Here is a 14,891-nt window from a genome sequence, read left to right on the forward strand (position 1 = left end):
TTTTCAGTCAAGATGGGGTGCAGAGTGTACATTAATGAGAAAAAAATGAACTTTTTTAAATTTACGAAATGGCTGCAATGAAACAAAGAGTGAAAATTTTAAAGGGGTATGAATACTTTCCGTTCCCGCTGTGTATACTCTTGCTAGTTACATGGTATATACACCTTTGCTTGATTGAAAACTGGTTTGCAATTACTGACCGGACTGAAAGACCACTCCTGATTGGTATGTATTCATCTTGCTTTTGTAAATTATTCACTTATCCTTATTACTTATCAGTTTCTTTAATCTTTAACCCCCTTTATTATAAAGTACTACACAGTATAGTAGTGCTATACATAATAATTACTATCATTCTAGCATGTATTATTACCTTTGTTACGATTCTCACCAATATATTAAGTTATGGGAAATGCGATCTGCATATTTAAAGACATATTTAATGTTTACTAAAGTCCAGACAATTTGATGAGCTCCCAATATTTCCCATATTTTGTGCAACACAGTCTAGGATATCTCACAGTGGATTGAGCTACAAAGTGGCCACATTAGGCAATGACTGCAATCAGTTTACTTTGGCCAAAGGCTTACAGTTCTTCTGCACAGACGAAACCAGACCCCTAACCTCACTTATGTGAATTTGTATTTGAGCTTACACTGTAAAGCATTTTTTCTGATCTCAGAGAAGAACAGTTGCAAAATATCTGTATTGTTCAATGGCCTAAAGGGAATGTAACCGCGTCCAACACAAATAGAAAGTGATGATGTTTAAACGCATCCAATAAAGATCTAACACCTAATACAACATGTTGGTCGCAATTCAATTTCCACAGCAGGAAAATTTAGCAATGCAACCCTTTCCAAGTGTCACTTATTTTTGGCTATTTCTAAACCTTACTGCTAAGGTACAATTCCAGTGAACTAAAACTATAACATCAATGCACACACATGCATAAATAAATAAAATAAATATATATAACAAAAATGCTAAATTAAATGAACAAACAACCACCCTTTCTCATCAAAACATCAATTCCTTTAGGTACGCAGCTCTTGAAAGAACTCGGCAGGGAGGTTGTTCCAAACCTCTTGAAGAGCTAACCACTGATATTCTGTGGATGTCGGTTTGTGCAAATCCTTCTGTCTCTTCATGTAATCCCAAACAGACACGATGTTGAGATCAGGGCCCTGTGGGGGTCATGTCATCACTTCCGCGACTCCTTGTTTTTCTTTACTCTTTAAATTGTTCTTAATGACATTGGCTGTGTTTGTGGATCCTTGTCCTGCTGCAGAATAAATTTGGAGCCAATCAGATGCCTCCCTGATGGTATTGCATGATGGAAAAGTAGTATCTGTCTGTATTTCTCAGCACTGAGAACACCAAGAAATAGGCAACATTGTCAGAAACTAGTGGACCCCAGCTACACCCAAATATTTTATGGAGAAGTGCGGCCAGAAATGGTTTTCATAGAAGAATTGTGACCAAAAACAGTATCTTCCACATGGAAACAAGGTCAAGCAATTCAACTATTGACAAAAACATAGGAACTAGAGTGCAGAAAATTGGCAGCAGGTGCTCTTGACCGGTGAGTCAACATGTTAAATACTTGGCTGCAATGTAAGACAGTTTATTTGCCAAATAGGTAGTGATAGGTACAATGAGTTCCTGAAGGCAACAGTGAAGCATGGTGGAGGTGCCATACAAGATTGTTGCACTTCAACAAATCAGGTTGGGGATTTGGTCAGAAATAATAGTGTACTCAATGGTGAGTGAGAAATGCAAGCAGATACTTATCCATCATGCAATAACATCAAGGAGGTGACTGATTGGATCCAAATTATTCTGCAGGAGGACAATGACCACAAAGATAAAGCAAACAGCATTAAGCACTATCTTCAGCGTAAAAAAAGAATAAGGAGACCTGGAAGTGATGACATAACCCCCACAGAGCCCTGATCTCAGCATCATCGAGTCTGTCTGGGATTACATAAAAAGACAGAATGATCCGCACAAGCCGACATCCACAGAAGATCTGTGATTAGGTCTCCAAGATATTTGAAACAACCTCCTTGCCGAGGTCCTGTAAGAACTGTGTACAATGTGTACCTAGAAGAATTGATGCTTGAAGGCAAACGGCGGTCACACCAAATACTGATTAGACTTAGATTTCTCTTTGTTCACTGACTTTGCGTTTTGCTAATTAATTAACTATAAACATGCCGATTTTTCAAATCATTCTTGCTTTGCATTACCCTTTCTGCATATATATATATATATATATATATATATATATATATACTGTGTGTGTAATATATATATATATATATATATACACATACATACACACACACTGTATTTGTATACACACAAACTCAAAGAACAGTTGTTAATATTATGCAATGTTGTCATGTTATTATCTAATGTTGAAAATCTGAAGTTCATTCATAAATAATAACATAAAAAATAGCATAATAATTGTGATAACATAGTAATAAAAATGAAAACACAACAATGTTTGGAAATGATTTACTATAATAGTGTGTCTTTTCCTCAGGCTGTTGGACAGATGTGTTAAAAATGCAACTTTACACATATTTTATTCATGTTTCCTGCCTTGACATTCATATTATAGAAACTAACTTCTTAGGAAAGCTAACATAGGACGAAGAATACATCATCCTGCCATGTACAGCAAACTGAATTAGGGCAAGCTGCTCCAGAATAAAGACTATGGGTCTGCATTACCAAACAATGGTATATATTATAGGGTTTCATGACAAGCAAGGTTTGTAGAGGAGAACACTTCTGCTAGATGGCATGTTGTGAAGTCATTGGGGGGTTTTTCTCATGGTTTAAAATTCTTGATAAAATAACCTTTGTGTGGCTCACAGTAGTAAGGACCTACAGAATTCTATAAGTACAGAATTATGGACCTGGAACAAGATATTTAAATGACTTTAATGGCTACAAAAGGGTTTGTCCACTACCTAAAATAACAATTAAAAAAGTGTGCTTGAAATCATTTATATTATTGTAAAATGCATTTAATTTTAATCATTTGCATTTAAAATAAAGTACGGTATATTCACCTTACCAAACCTCTGATACTACTTTTCCACTGCTTCCCGAGTCTCATGCCAGTGGCCACACAACCTGTTCCGGCTGGAATGGCACATGACCACTGCAGTCAGTCACCGATTTAAGTGTGTGCAATCATTTTTCTGGCTAAATCAGGATTTACAGAGACCAGTGGGAAACTCGGGCAGCATTGGATTTAAAGTGGCGAAGAAACACTAACATTTGGAGCATTCTGGATGGTTTAAAAAGACAACTTTAAGAAGGAGAAAGTTCTTTTAGTTTATCTGGACATAATTTAACTAGTAAAGTATAAAAGTATAAAGTTACCTGAAGCTCCTAGAGCAAATATTGCTGCAAACAACAGTAGAGGCAAAACTATTCCAACACTGCCCGCAGTCATGGTGCTTGGAGTTGTCATTTCCTACAAAACAGAAAACAGTTCTTAATTGATGGGGAGAGTCGTTAAGATGCTGTCAAGTGAGCAGCGACCAGCTTCCATATTACCTAATGCACTGGCTGGTGCTACGTTATAGAGTCCAAATGTTATAGACAGACAGCTCTGTATGCTGAACAGCCAACACTTGTGTTTTATAATGTCGCCTTCATCAGATGACATCCACAGCCCTGTGCCAAGTGCACTTAACCTCTAGCTTACACCCATCCAGACATGATGATCACAGAAGTCCGCAGTCATCCTAAGTAACTGACACAAGATAATACTAGAAGCCCCAGAAGCATGAACGGTTCTCTTTCCCCCGCTGCGGTCATAGACACACTGCTTCTGGTCAGCGGACGGGACGCAGACACAGATTTAAGACATATTTATGTGGGTGTGATGCGCTCGTTTATATCCTTAATCAGTCCCAGTGCTTACAAATAATTAATATGATAGCACACTTTGTAACATTCATGCAAACTTGGGTTTGCCTAGTTACAATGTCCCCTGCATTTCTTATCTCTTCTATAAGCCAAAAAAAGTTTACAAAACTGAAAGAAGTTTCCAAAATTGTATGAACTTTAAAATAAAGCCCGCCATATACCTTAGATAGCAGCCATCTCTCCCATACACCGGAGCCCTCATTTGGACGAGTGCTCCTACGTCCTCCATGAGAGATCCATCACCAGACATCCAGACGTGTCTTATCACCAGGAGACAATTCAATAAATTGCTCTGGACTACCACACACTAGACTGCCGACACCAGTGGGTTCAACATCAGTCTAATGTGTATGGGGGGCTTAAGTATGTATGTATTACACCAGCATTGTATTAGACATGTGCATCAAGAATACTATTTGCACATAATTCCTTTATTTTCTGAAAATTGCAATATAATATTGCCTGGTATTTAGGCATATTGTGTACATGTTGTATATGATGCATTGAGAGCTTCTTTGAGACACTACCAAGAAATTTGGCCAATATTTGCAGGACTGACGGTCCATTAAAATGAATCAATAAACCAAAAAGGAGGCATGTCGGTGTTTGATCTGAGTTGTGGATCAAACTTGCCCATTCAAATGAATATTAAATTGAAAACAAATACCACATCTCCAATTCATCAAGATTGGCAATTTTCATGCTGGCCTTGATGAGGAAGCATGATGAGGATGAGGAAGCATGATGAGGATGAGGAAGCATGCGGGAGTCAGACACTCATTGCCACAGGGACTGGAGTAAGATTTATGGCATAAGGAACGCTACCGGTTGTCATGAATTCCGTGAGCAGTGATTGCCTCGCCCCCGTCCCACCCCAGATCCGCGCATTTTAACAGAGCTGGAGAAAATGGAGTGAGAACGCCGTAAGTTACAAAATATTATCGCAGACTCCCATTGTGCCACAATTGTGATTTTTCAAAGCCTTTTATGCCTGAATTCTGGCATAAAAGCAGTGATGAATCAGGCTCCGCGTGTCATCCAAATGCTGTCCATTTGTCACCGAGTAGCTGACAGAAGAAGCTTTGAGAAATCTGTAAAACTTTTTTATATGAGAAAAATGGATGATTCTCAGATTATAAAATCTGACACATGAACCAAAAATAGATCCAGAAGATATATGAGAAAATCCATATGAACCATTGCACCTATCCATAATCCCTGCATTGGCAGGAGACAGAACAGTGAGTGGGCACATTTAGAATAAACATTCTCCATAAGACCTCATTCACACATCAGGATTTTTGTATCAGTATTTCATGAGTATTTGTACGCTATAACCAGGAGTGTCTCCAGAACACAGAACAGGTGTCAATCTTTCAATTATAGTTTTTCTTTGGATGTCCCACTCATGGTTATGGCATACAAACACTGATGCCAAATACTGTTGTGTGAATGAGGCCTAACTTTTTGCATTTAGTTGCATGCATTTAGTATATATCACAATAAAATAAAAATTTCTATGGATCCCTGCTGGATGGTGTTTTCAATAATGTATTGTTATATATCTGACCAAAAAATCCTAACTAAAATCCGCTACCTGCATTCACCTCTACAGCACTCACATAATTATTTTTTTAATGCTGGCCCTTTCTGTGCAATCCTCTAAGCTGGAAATCTGTTTGCTAAATTTACACTTTAAGGAATTTCCACTGTTCTGGTTTCCAGTTATACTTTGCTTTGGTCACATAATCCATTGCAGAAAAAATATTTATGTAGACCAGTAATAATTTGCTCCATGGATTAAGCCCAGCACTCAATCTCACAGCAGTCCAATAGTAAGTAATGCCTTCATATCACAAAGTGCATATCACCAGGTTAGCAAACAATAATGCCAGCTGGGTCAGGATATAGCTGGATGAGTCCTGCTAAAGCATTTACTAAATCCATCTGTGTATTCCCTCATGGATAGGATGCTTTATGCAGCCCGCCTTGGAAAGACGCCTGGCAGCAACTCCTGGATATAGATTCGGATTCCTGGCAAGACCCAGGCTGTCAAATTACTTCCAGCTGTAACTTCACAGTCTCATCAGCAAGGCTGCATACCAGCACAATAGAGCCCGGGACTTGCTCCTTATGAGACTTTGAGAGGGCACCACAAGTAACAGGGTGACTTTTACACAGGTTAGTAAGGGTGAGTGGCCCAAAATTGAAATTCGTGAACAATAGGCAAATTTCTGATATTGTACTCTAAGTACATACCAGGGAACAAAGTCAAGTGGACTCATCTGAAAAGGCCTCAGGAGATCTTTTAATAAATGTTAGGGAGTTGCTTAAATGACAGCGTTTTAGAAACTGGAGCCCGTCATCTTATATAAAAACTCACACTATTATTTTGCTGGGAGTGATTGAAAACACTTGACTATCAGACAGATTAAGTAAGAAAACGTCGACCTCCAGCGACGCTGTCAGTGCACTCTAATGAATCTCTCTCTAGATATTTCACGTGACACTTCTGAATGTGACCTGTGTCATCATTTCACCTCACACAGTAGTATATGGAATCATTATGTGTAAATGTTCCACTAGGGTCAATGATAATAACATATGGCGTCTCTCATAGGGTTAGTGTAATATCTCCACTAATAGCATTCCTGTGCACAGAATTCAGGAAAAGGACAGGACCTGCTACTTATCATAGAGCTGTGATTTTTGGTTAAAGTAAAGCAATATTTATCCGCCAAAACTGGACACATGGCTCTAACATTGATTAAAGCAGTGTATACATAACAATACAGAAGTCTTTTAGGAGTTATTTTCATCTCAGCCTAAGGCCACGTTCACACATTCATTATTTGGTAAGTTTTTTACCTCAGTATTTGTAAACCGAAACCAGAACTGGGTAACAAAAATGCAGAAATTGTGACCTACCTTTCCACTGATTATGTCTTACAAATACTGAGGTAAAAAAATGAACAAATACTGAACATGTGCACATGGCCGTAGATCTCGTTCAGACGAGCATATGATATGGACGTGTGCACACTGACCAATATAACGCAATAGTGCTGCTCAGATGACGTTTTTTCACATGAATTATTTTCTTCATTGTCTTCTTGGATGAGACTCACCCATTCAATTCTATGAGTGCGTAAAAAAAATTTGGATCCCCCATCTGTGCGCGTTCGATTTTTACGGATACATTTCTATTATTACCCAAGGAAACTGTATGTGATCATGTACATTTTTGACTGTAGATGTATAAAAACGGTTTACACATGGTGCAAACAAGATGAACATAAAATACATACAAACAGATGGCATGTGGATTAGTATCTACTCCATTTTCTGGACAATTTCTCCATTGTTTGTCTGTCCCTTCCCTTAATGGCTGAGATGAGAATAACTGCTTGTAGATCACAGCCACCAGAGGTGGGGCTACGAATACAGCCAGGTGCACCTGTATGCGTCTCTCCCATTGAAATGGATGGAAATCACGGAAGCAGCAGACCGCAGCAAGCTGTGCGGTTTTCACAACTCGGCACTTACACAACTTTGCTTTGTTGTTTTCTGTAACTCACATTCATTTCTATAGGAGTTACGCACACAGTGCGCGCCTGCACTCTACGATGTTTGTAACCCCAACTCTGGTGGTGGCCTCGGCCATGAAAAGCTGAGATTGGAATTACCCTTTAAATGTAAATTTAAGGTGACTCTAGGATTTCTTAACTATTAAGAGAGGTATGAGGGATAAACAGGGCACAATACGTTATAGTATTAGATATTATATAACACATCACATGACTGCTAAGCAAGACCTGGGTTTCTTATAAGGACTTCATAAATTTACCTATATGTAAGTTCATGTCATTAGCTATATGATTTTGTGTCTGCAATCTTCTGGTAACTGATAGAACCAGGCACAAATAAATACATTGCTATATCTGCCCCAATGTGATCTATTCGATAATCTTGTTGGTTCTGAAAAAAATTCTCAGTAACTTATGGCCTCATTCAGACGTCCAATTTTCACGTATGAGTGGTATCCATGTTTTTCACAGATAGCACTTGTACCTGTGCTAGTCTATGGGGCCATTTACATGTCTGTAAAATCGTGGTGACATATCTGATCCAAGGGTCAGATCTTGCAATGCAAGTCAATGGGTTGTGAAAAAATTGGTCCAATTTTCACAGACTGTTAGAATGGAGAAGATGGAGAACCTATTTTTTTAAAATTTTCCACGTACGAGAAAAACAGATTACACTCGGACTACGCTCTGTCCAAATTCTGATCAGTATAATAGGTCTGTTTTTCTTGTATGTGTAAAAATCGGACATGAGAATGAGCCCTAATAGGTAGAAAAAGGCAAACACACGCTCTTATTTACCTATATTGATGAATGGCCCATGTCACGCTAAGCGTCAGGCAGCACGTGCCCTCAGCAATTATCACATTTAATTCTACCCTTACAGGCAAAATCAGCTGCTAAAGTCAATGATACAGGTGAAGTAACACTTCTGTAGAAGAAAAGGCTCATGTTTACGGGACGGAGCTGAACCATCAAGTTTGTGTTCTTTGAAAAAGAAAGTCATTAATCAAATCAGCAGAAAACCTGGAGCTGACTGTATTATGGCATTGGCAAGGTCCAATAAACAGCAGGAATTTAATAAAATAAACAAGCAGGGCAATTTCTGTATATACTGAAAAGACAAGTGAGAAAACACAGTGCAGCCCGCTGTATACAAATCACATACCTGTGTGCAGCGTTCTGTATTACATGGGTCTGCAGAAAATGCCAGGCTAGGCCAACCTGGCACAGGTCAAGCAGCAGTGGTGGGGAACTCACAGACTGGAAGTATAAAGTGCTTTGAGTTTCAAGAAAGTCTAGATAACACCCATCCCTTAGTGTCTATCGTTCTTGCCAGAGCCATCAGGTCTAATCATAGGACTCTGGTGGAAAGTATGTTGAGTAGCAGACAGCTCTTCTCTGCCTGTAATTACTGTCATAGCCTATGATTTGAGACAAACTCCTCCTGTGTCCTCCCTTATCCTCAGCGTGGATCCATAGGTGATGTTAGAATACAAGCTGCCAATCTCAATGTAACCCATAGCCCATAAACACCTTGCCGTGTTCCAGTCTGTCATGGTGAGTGAATACCTCAAATATGTAGATGAACCACAGGACGAAACATGATATCAAACACATGCAATGCTGACTTGTTATTAGCATTTGGCAAAATCTGCAGAGACATGTACAGAACAGCTAAATGAGAACTAATCCCATAGAAGAATGCAAAAGGTGCTACACGACAAATACCTTCTACTAATATAAGGTAACAAAATCCGAAGATAACAGACACCATAGTGACCAGTGATGGGTACGGGTAACTAGGAAGAACCAAATGTCACGTGGTGAGTCATTGAGCCTTCATAGCAGGACATCCCAGCGCCCACAAACTAAAGACTAAACTCAGTGACTTTCAGCGCAATTGTGCTTAAGACGTATGCTCAAATTTGGAACCATTGGATAAGGGCTATCTTCCAGATCGCTGGAGGGGGGATAACCGCTTGAACCATCACCAATCCCCAAAACTGATGCTCTGAAGAACCCTGTGTAAATGGAGCATAGGTCAATCATCAACATTGGTCGGACCCCCAGCCATCTGGCAGTTATCTCCTGGGGTATAAATTCATCACAGTGAAAAATTTTAGACTCGCATGGCTGTTTTTCACAAATACAGATAAATAGTATTTAAGCTTTTTTATTATTCATGATTTTGACCATTTGGACTAGATAAACACATGCAGTTTTTTATGTGGTTTTCTATGGAGTGGATTCAACAAGAATGGGAAATATAAAGGAAGGACTTATACTTCTCCTTTTTGCTGGATCCACTTCTGGCTTTATCGAATTTTTAAAAAGTGCATCAAAAACAGTGTGGGCCTTCACTAGGATTGTCAACTCAAAAGTGTTGCGGCTTTTAATATTTTTTTAACACCAGTCTTGACAAGATCTGCCAAAGGTGGGCGAAGCTGGGGCAGGACAGAATTATATAATCATAGAATGGTAGAGTTGGGAGGGACCTCCTGGGTCATCGTGTCTACCCCCTGCTCAAAGCAGGATTCACTACACCATCCCAGACAGATGTCTGTTCAGCCTCTGTTTGAAGACTTCCATTGAAGGAGAACTCACCACCTCTCGTGGCAGCCTGTTACACTCATTGATCACCCTCATTGTCAAAAATGTTTTTTCTAATACCTAATCTGTGTCTCCTCCCATTCAGTTTCATCCCATTGCTTCTAGTCTTTCCTTGTGTAAATGAGAATAAAGATGATCCCTCTACAATGTGGCAGCCCTTGACATATTTGTAGACAGAGATTGACATATTTGTAGACAGGGTGTGGTCAAATAAGCCAACAAATTAGTTAGAATTTAAGCCACAAAAAGTGCTTTTTTTTCAGAAATGCACCGCAGTCCCTAGCACATAAATTTCTGGTGGTGGAGGTGCAAAGCAGGGGAAAGATGTGCCAAATTTATTGCAGGTGCATGCCGCTTAATGAATTTGGTGCATTAAACTCCAGTGCTTCCTTCACTTAGATTGTCATGCAAAACACCAGTCTTAATGAATTGGGTGTGGAACATCGACGTACAGAATACCAAAGATAAACACAAAATGAGCAAATACCCTGTAGTGAGTAATTAAATAGTAATAGTACATGTAAATACCATAAGGTGTTTAGTAAATATTGTTTTGATCAAAAAAATATAAAAGCCATCCTGCCGTGACAAAGTGATGGTACCTAAAGGTACCGTCACACTAAGCGACGCTGCAGCGATACCGACAACGATCCGGATCGCTGTTTGGTCGCTGGAGAGCTGTCACACAGACAGCTCTCCAGCGACCAACGATGCCGGTAACCAGGGTAAACATCGGGTTACTAAGCGCAGGGCCGCGCTTAGTAACCCGATGTTTACCCTGGTTACCATCGTTAAAGTAAAAAAAACAACCACTACATACTTACCTACCGCTGTCTGTCTCCGGCGCTGTGCTTCTCTGCTCTGGCTGTGAGCACAGCGGCCGGAAAGCAGAGCGGTGACGTCACCGCTGTGCTTTCCGGCTGCCCGGCGCTCACAGCCAGACCAGACCAGAGAAGCCCAGCGCCGGGGACAGACAGCGGTAGGTAAGTATGTAGTGGTTGTTTTTTTTACTTTAAACGATGGTAACCCGATGTTTACCCTGGTTACCAGCGAAGACATCGCTGAATCGGCGTCACACACGCCAATTCAGCGATGTCAGCGGGAGATCCAGCGACGAAATAAAGTCCTGGCCTTTCTGCCCCGACCAACGACATCACAGCATGGGCCTGATCGCTGCGGCGTGTCACACTGGACGATATCGCTAGCGAGGACGCTGCAACGTCACGGATCGCTAGCGATATCGTCCAGTGTGACGTACCTTAACTCTTGTAATTCACCTCACAATGTGTCAATGGATGTAAAAATAGATAATGGCAGATCTGGACCTTAGATCCGACTGTTCAGACACCTGGCCATGGAAAGTTATATAAACAAAATGAACAGCCCCCACGAAAGGGGAGCCATTCCCCAGTTTGTACAAAGCGCAAAAATCTAAACCAAAGCCAAAAAAACCAACAAAATCAAGGTCAGGCAAACCCTCTGATATCGTCAGCATCAGCTGACAGATGACTCTCCTCTGACAGATGACATTGGGGAGATAAGAATCAGGCAGTTTGAATTTTAAATCCTGACCCTTTTGTTCTTCAGGAGATAAGTCACTGCCAAAGCTATTGGGCAGCTGCTTTCACTGATCTCCCAAAGAAAACACATGAACATTTAGTAACCAAAAAATAAGTTCCATTACTAATTCCAAATGTAAGAGGCTTGTTCCCCAGTAAGCAGATGGCCCATGTGCTTACAAAACTGGCTTATTACCCTTCGTGATTATAAACCATGGACCATGTCTGGCATAAGGTGAGCCACCAGGGACTAAAACAATGTAAAATACAAAAATAATGTAACCATTAATACTTGAAATAAATGTCATTTTAGCAGCATGATCCAGAAGTATCTTACCTGTCTTGACCACAGACATGACTTACCATGTAAGATGTGCTCCTTCCCAACTTCTCAGGCCTAATGCATAATGAGACAGGGCAACAAAAGCAAAGGTCTCCTACCAAACAAGCAGGTGCACAGAATTGTCAGGTGACACAAATATATTGTCGGATAGAAGTTATTAAATAACTAGTGGCAGATTGACCCATTTACAAGCGGCAGGTGCAGGCTTTAGACTTGTCTCTAGATAATACGTTAGATCCACCAATAAATAATAAAAAGAACTAAATAAGAAGAAATAACATTTATTTACTGGACAATATAAACACGTGGCAGTATAAAAAGGTATCATGTCTCTTCTATGGATCATCACATTTTCAGGAGCTAACAAGAATGGAGGTGTAAGAAGAACAGATACTGGTGATGAAGGAAAGGGCAGATGGATAACTTTGGTCTTTGGAGACCACAGAAGAAACAGTGTGATGCAACCTTTTTTCATCAAGTTTTTGGAGCTGGGCATCTGTATTCAGTCAACATCAATGGCAAGTAAAGTTGTATGGATGCTGCTTTTTTATCAGGACTGTTATTAATGATTTTGATCCAGGATGGGTTGTATAGTCCCTTATATCCCACCATGGCAAAGCTACCTGTAAAAACAGTACAAATACTAGATCAGATTCCTGTATGGTATGCCTGTATTTTTTACATCTCTACCATTCATCCTTGTTTAATCTTCCAAATTTCTACACTCAAAGTTTCCTTTTTATGATACTTGCACATTTCTGGAGTACAAAGGTCATTGCCTGATGAAGGGGCTTCTGTGCTCCGAAAGCTGGCAAATTTTATTTTTCTGGTTATCCAATAAAGGTATCACTCCTAGAATATTTTTTATCATTTTTTTGACTTAAAAGTATTTACACTGCTAAAATCTAAACGCATATATTGTCTTTCATATAGTGGCACATGTGGCACCAGCCTGTTCTGACCCAAATTTAATAGAAATCTAGCTGTCGGAAAATCTCTGCCTTTGGCCATATTCTACAGCCCATTAATATCCTTAATCTTCAATCTAAACCTAGTCCTTATGTACCATGTTTTCATAGACTTTTTCTTTTTTTTTTTCAAAGAAATTTACCTTTTTCATAAAACACTACAGGTTTTGCAGATCCGAGTTTGGTCAAACTAGACATTTCAGAACCCGGTGGAGTTTCTAAAACATCTCTAGAGCAAATGAGAACCACAGATCTAAAACATAAAAATATATGGAAGGTATGAGCCAAAGGTTTAGTGCGCTATGTGAGCGACTAGGCTTCGTCTGAGCACGTCCTTACCGTTGCTTCATTGACACTTGTATGTAGCTAGAAATAGCTTTTGTTGTAAATGTGTCACTGATCATTTCAAAATGTCTCTTGCTTACAACGGCTCCCGAACAGGCGTCCAACACCAAGAAGAAAAGGCCTCTCCTTTTAAACAAGAAAAGTTCCTCATCAACCTGGAAAAATATATTAAAAATGGAGAAATAAAAGAAATAAAATATGAAGGACTCTTAAAGACAACTAGTCATCTGCCTTAAATATTAATATTTTTTAACAGGCATAAATGTTGCTGTTCTACTAAATTTTGCATTCTTTTTATTTATTTTTTTTCCTATTGCTCTCCATTCCTCAGATATGGCTTCCGGTCTACTCTTTAATCTAACTGGGTGTGGATCTCAAAAAGACTCCCATAGAGAAGAGTTTAGGGCCACTCCACTTGACTAAAAAGTATACACTTATATAAAGTTAGTTCAGAGAGGCGCACAAAACCCAACCGAGATTCAGGAGAACAGCGGCATTTACACCAGGTAAGAAGATAGAAGGTGAATATGGCAGCAGGTAAATATAAGACTAAGTGCAAGTAGATTAGAAGCAGCACTCCAACCCTGCAATTAAAAAACGAGATTTTGAAGAGCTTTTAAGTTGCATTACTAGAGGCAGCGCTATCGTAGCGATTTTCGTACTGAGATAGAAAGTCTAGATGTAGCCCTTGCCTTAAAGGGTTAATTAATCCTGCTCCACTCACTTCTGCACAGAGAGGTGAATGATGCAAGTGACTTCTACAGACACATGCCAGGACAATTGCTGAATACCGGGCGTCCTGGCAAGAATCCATAGACGTGACTTCACCAGCCCCATTCACCTTTTCATGCAGAAGTGAACCCCTTAGCGTTAACTTATTATTGGGGCTAATGCTACTTACATCTGTACATATGTTTTATAGCCCGTATAACCTGAACACATGCAGCATTTCCGTTATTACCTTGATGAAGGCAGTTTGCATTCCATTTAATACATCCTCCCGGCTGATGGACTGCACTTGTATCTTTGTGTATTTAAGGGACAGACTGCTGGTGATAGCAATCTGTAAAAAGATTTATTAGACGGCGTTATAAACAATTCATGGATAATTAGTAAGTGAGAAAAGCTAAAAGTTTTCAGAGAAGGGCTTACTGGGCAGTGGGATCATTCTGCATCACAAGACTATTGTGACCTTCTAGCTATAATGCTTTGGCTGCACGTGAAAACTTCACCTGTTGACTGCATATTCCAGTATTTTTGTAACACTGCCCAAGTATTTATATATTAAGGAATAGATACAGGCAGTAACTATCTTTTTATACTAAGACGTTCTGGATGTCTGTGCTTGCTGCCAACTTGTCCTTAAAAAGCCTTGGATGACATATAGGCCATAAGCTGCCAATCCACGTCTTCTGCAAAGTCACATTTACCTAAAAACCGTAGCTAACTAAAATAAATGTTACCCAAAGCATAGTTATTACTGTACTAGGATTATTCGGAAAGCGAGCCAAAGTAATGACC

The 14,891-nt window shown here is 39.6% G+C and overlaps 2 protein-coding genes across 4 annotated transcripts in view; both read right to left on the bottom strand.

The window, feature by feature from the left end:
- The window catches only part of CEMIP (cell migration inducing hyaluronidase 1), a 137,860-nt gene that overhangs the window by 83,370 nt on the left and 39,599 nt on the right, over positions 1-14,891 (bottom strand). Inside the window, exons 1-2 of one of the 2 annotated variants that reach the window (XM_069766199.1) lie at positions 8,711-8,839; positions 3,407-3,500 (exon numbers count right to left, since the gene is read on the bottom strand). In XM_069766199.1, the coding sequence (XP_069622300.1) occupies positions 3,407-3,497 (91 nt within the window). In that variant the 5' untranslated portion in view covers positions 3,498-3,500; positions 8,711-8,839. Of the gene's footprint in view, positions 1-3,406; positions 3,501-8,710; positions 8,840-14,891 lie in introns of those variants that run through there. The other variant, XM_069766198.1, reaches the window with a different exon arrangement.
- LOC138676678 (cell surface hyaluronidase CEMIP2-like) overlaps positions 12,323-14,891 on the bottom strand; it is a 141,837-nt gene continuing 139,268 nt past the window's right edge. For both annotated transcript variants that reach the window (XM_069766196.1, XM_069766197.1), the window contains exons 22-25: positions 14,332-14,433; positions 13,365-13,525; positions 13,169-13,278; positions 12,323-12,680 (exon numbers count right to left, since the gene is read on the bottom strand). In XM_069766196.1, coding sequence (XP_069622297.1) covers positions 12,532-12,680; positions 13,169-13,278; positions 13,365-13,525; positions 14,332-14,433 — 522 coding nt within the window. In that variant the 3' untranslated portion in view covers positions 12,323-12,531. The remainder of the gene's footprint in view (positions 12,681-13,168; positions 13,279-13,364; positions 13,526-14,331; positions 14,434-14,891) is intronic.

This window comes from Ranitomeya imitator, chromosome 4, assembly GCF_032444005.1.
Source record: "Ranitomeya imitator isolate aRanImi1 chromosome 4, aRanImi1.pri, whole genome shotgun sequence".
In the NCBI taxonomy this organism is placed as follows: Eukaryota; Metazoa; Chordata; class Amphibia; order Anura; family Dendrobatidae; genus Ranitomeya; species Ranitomeya imitator.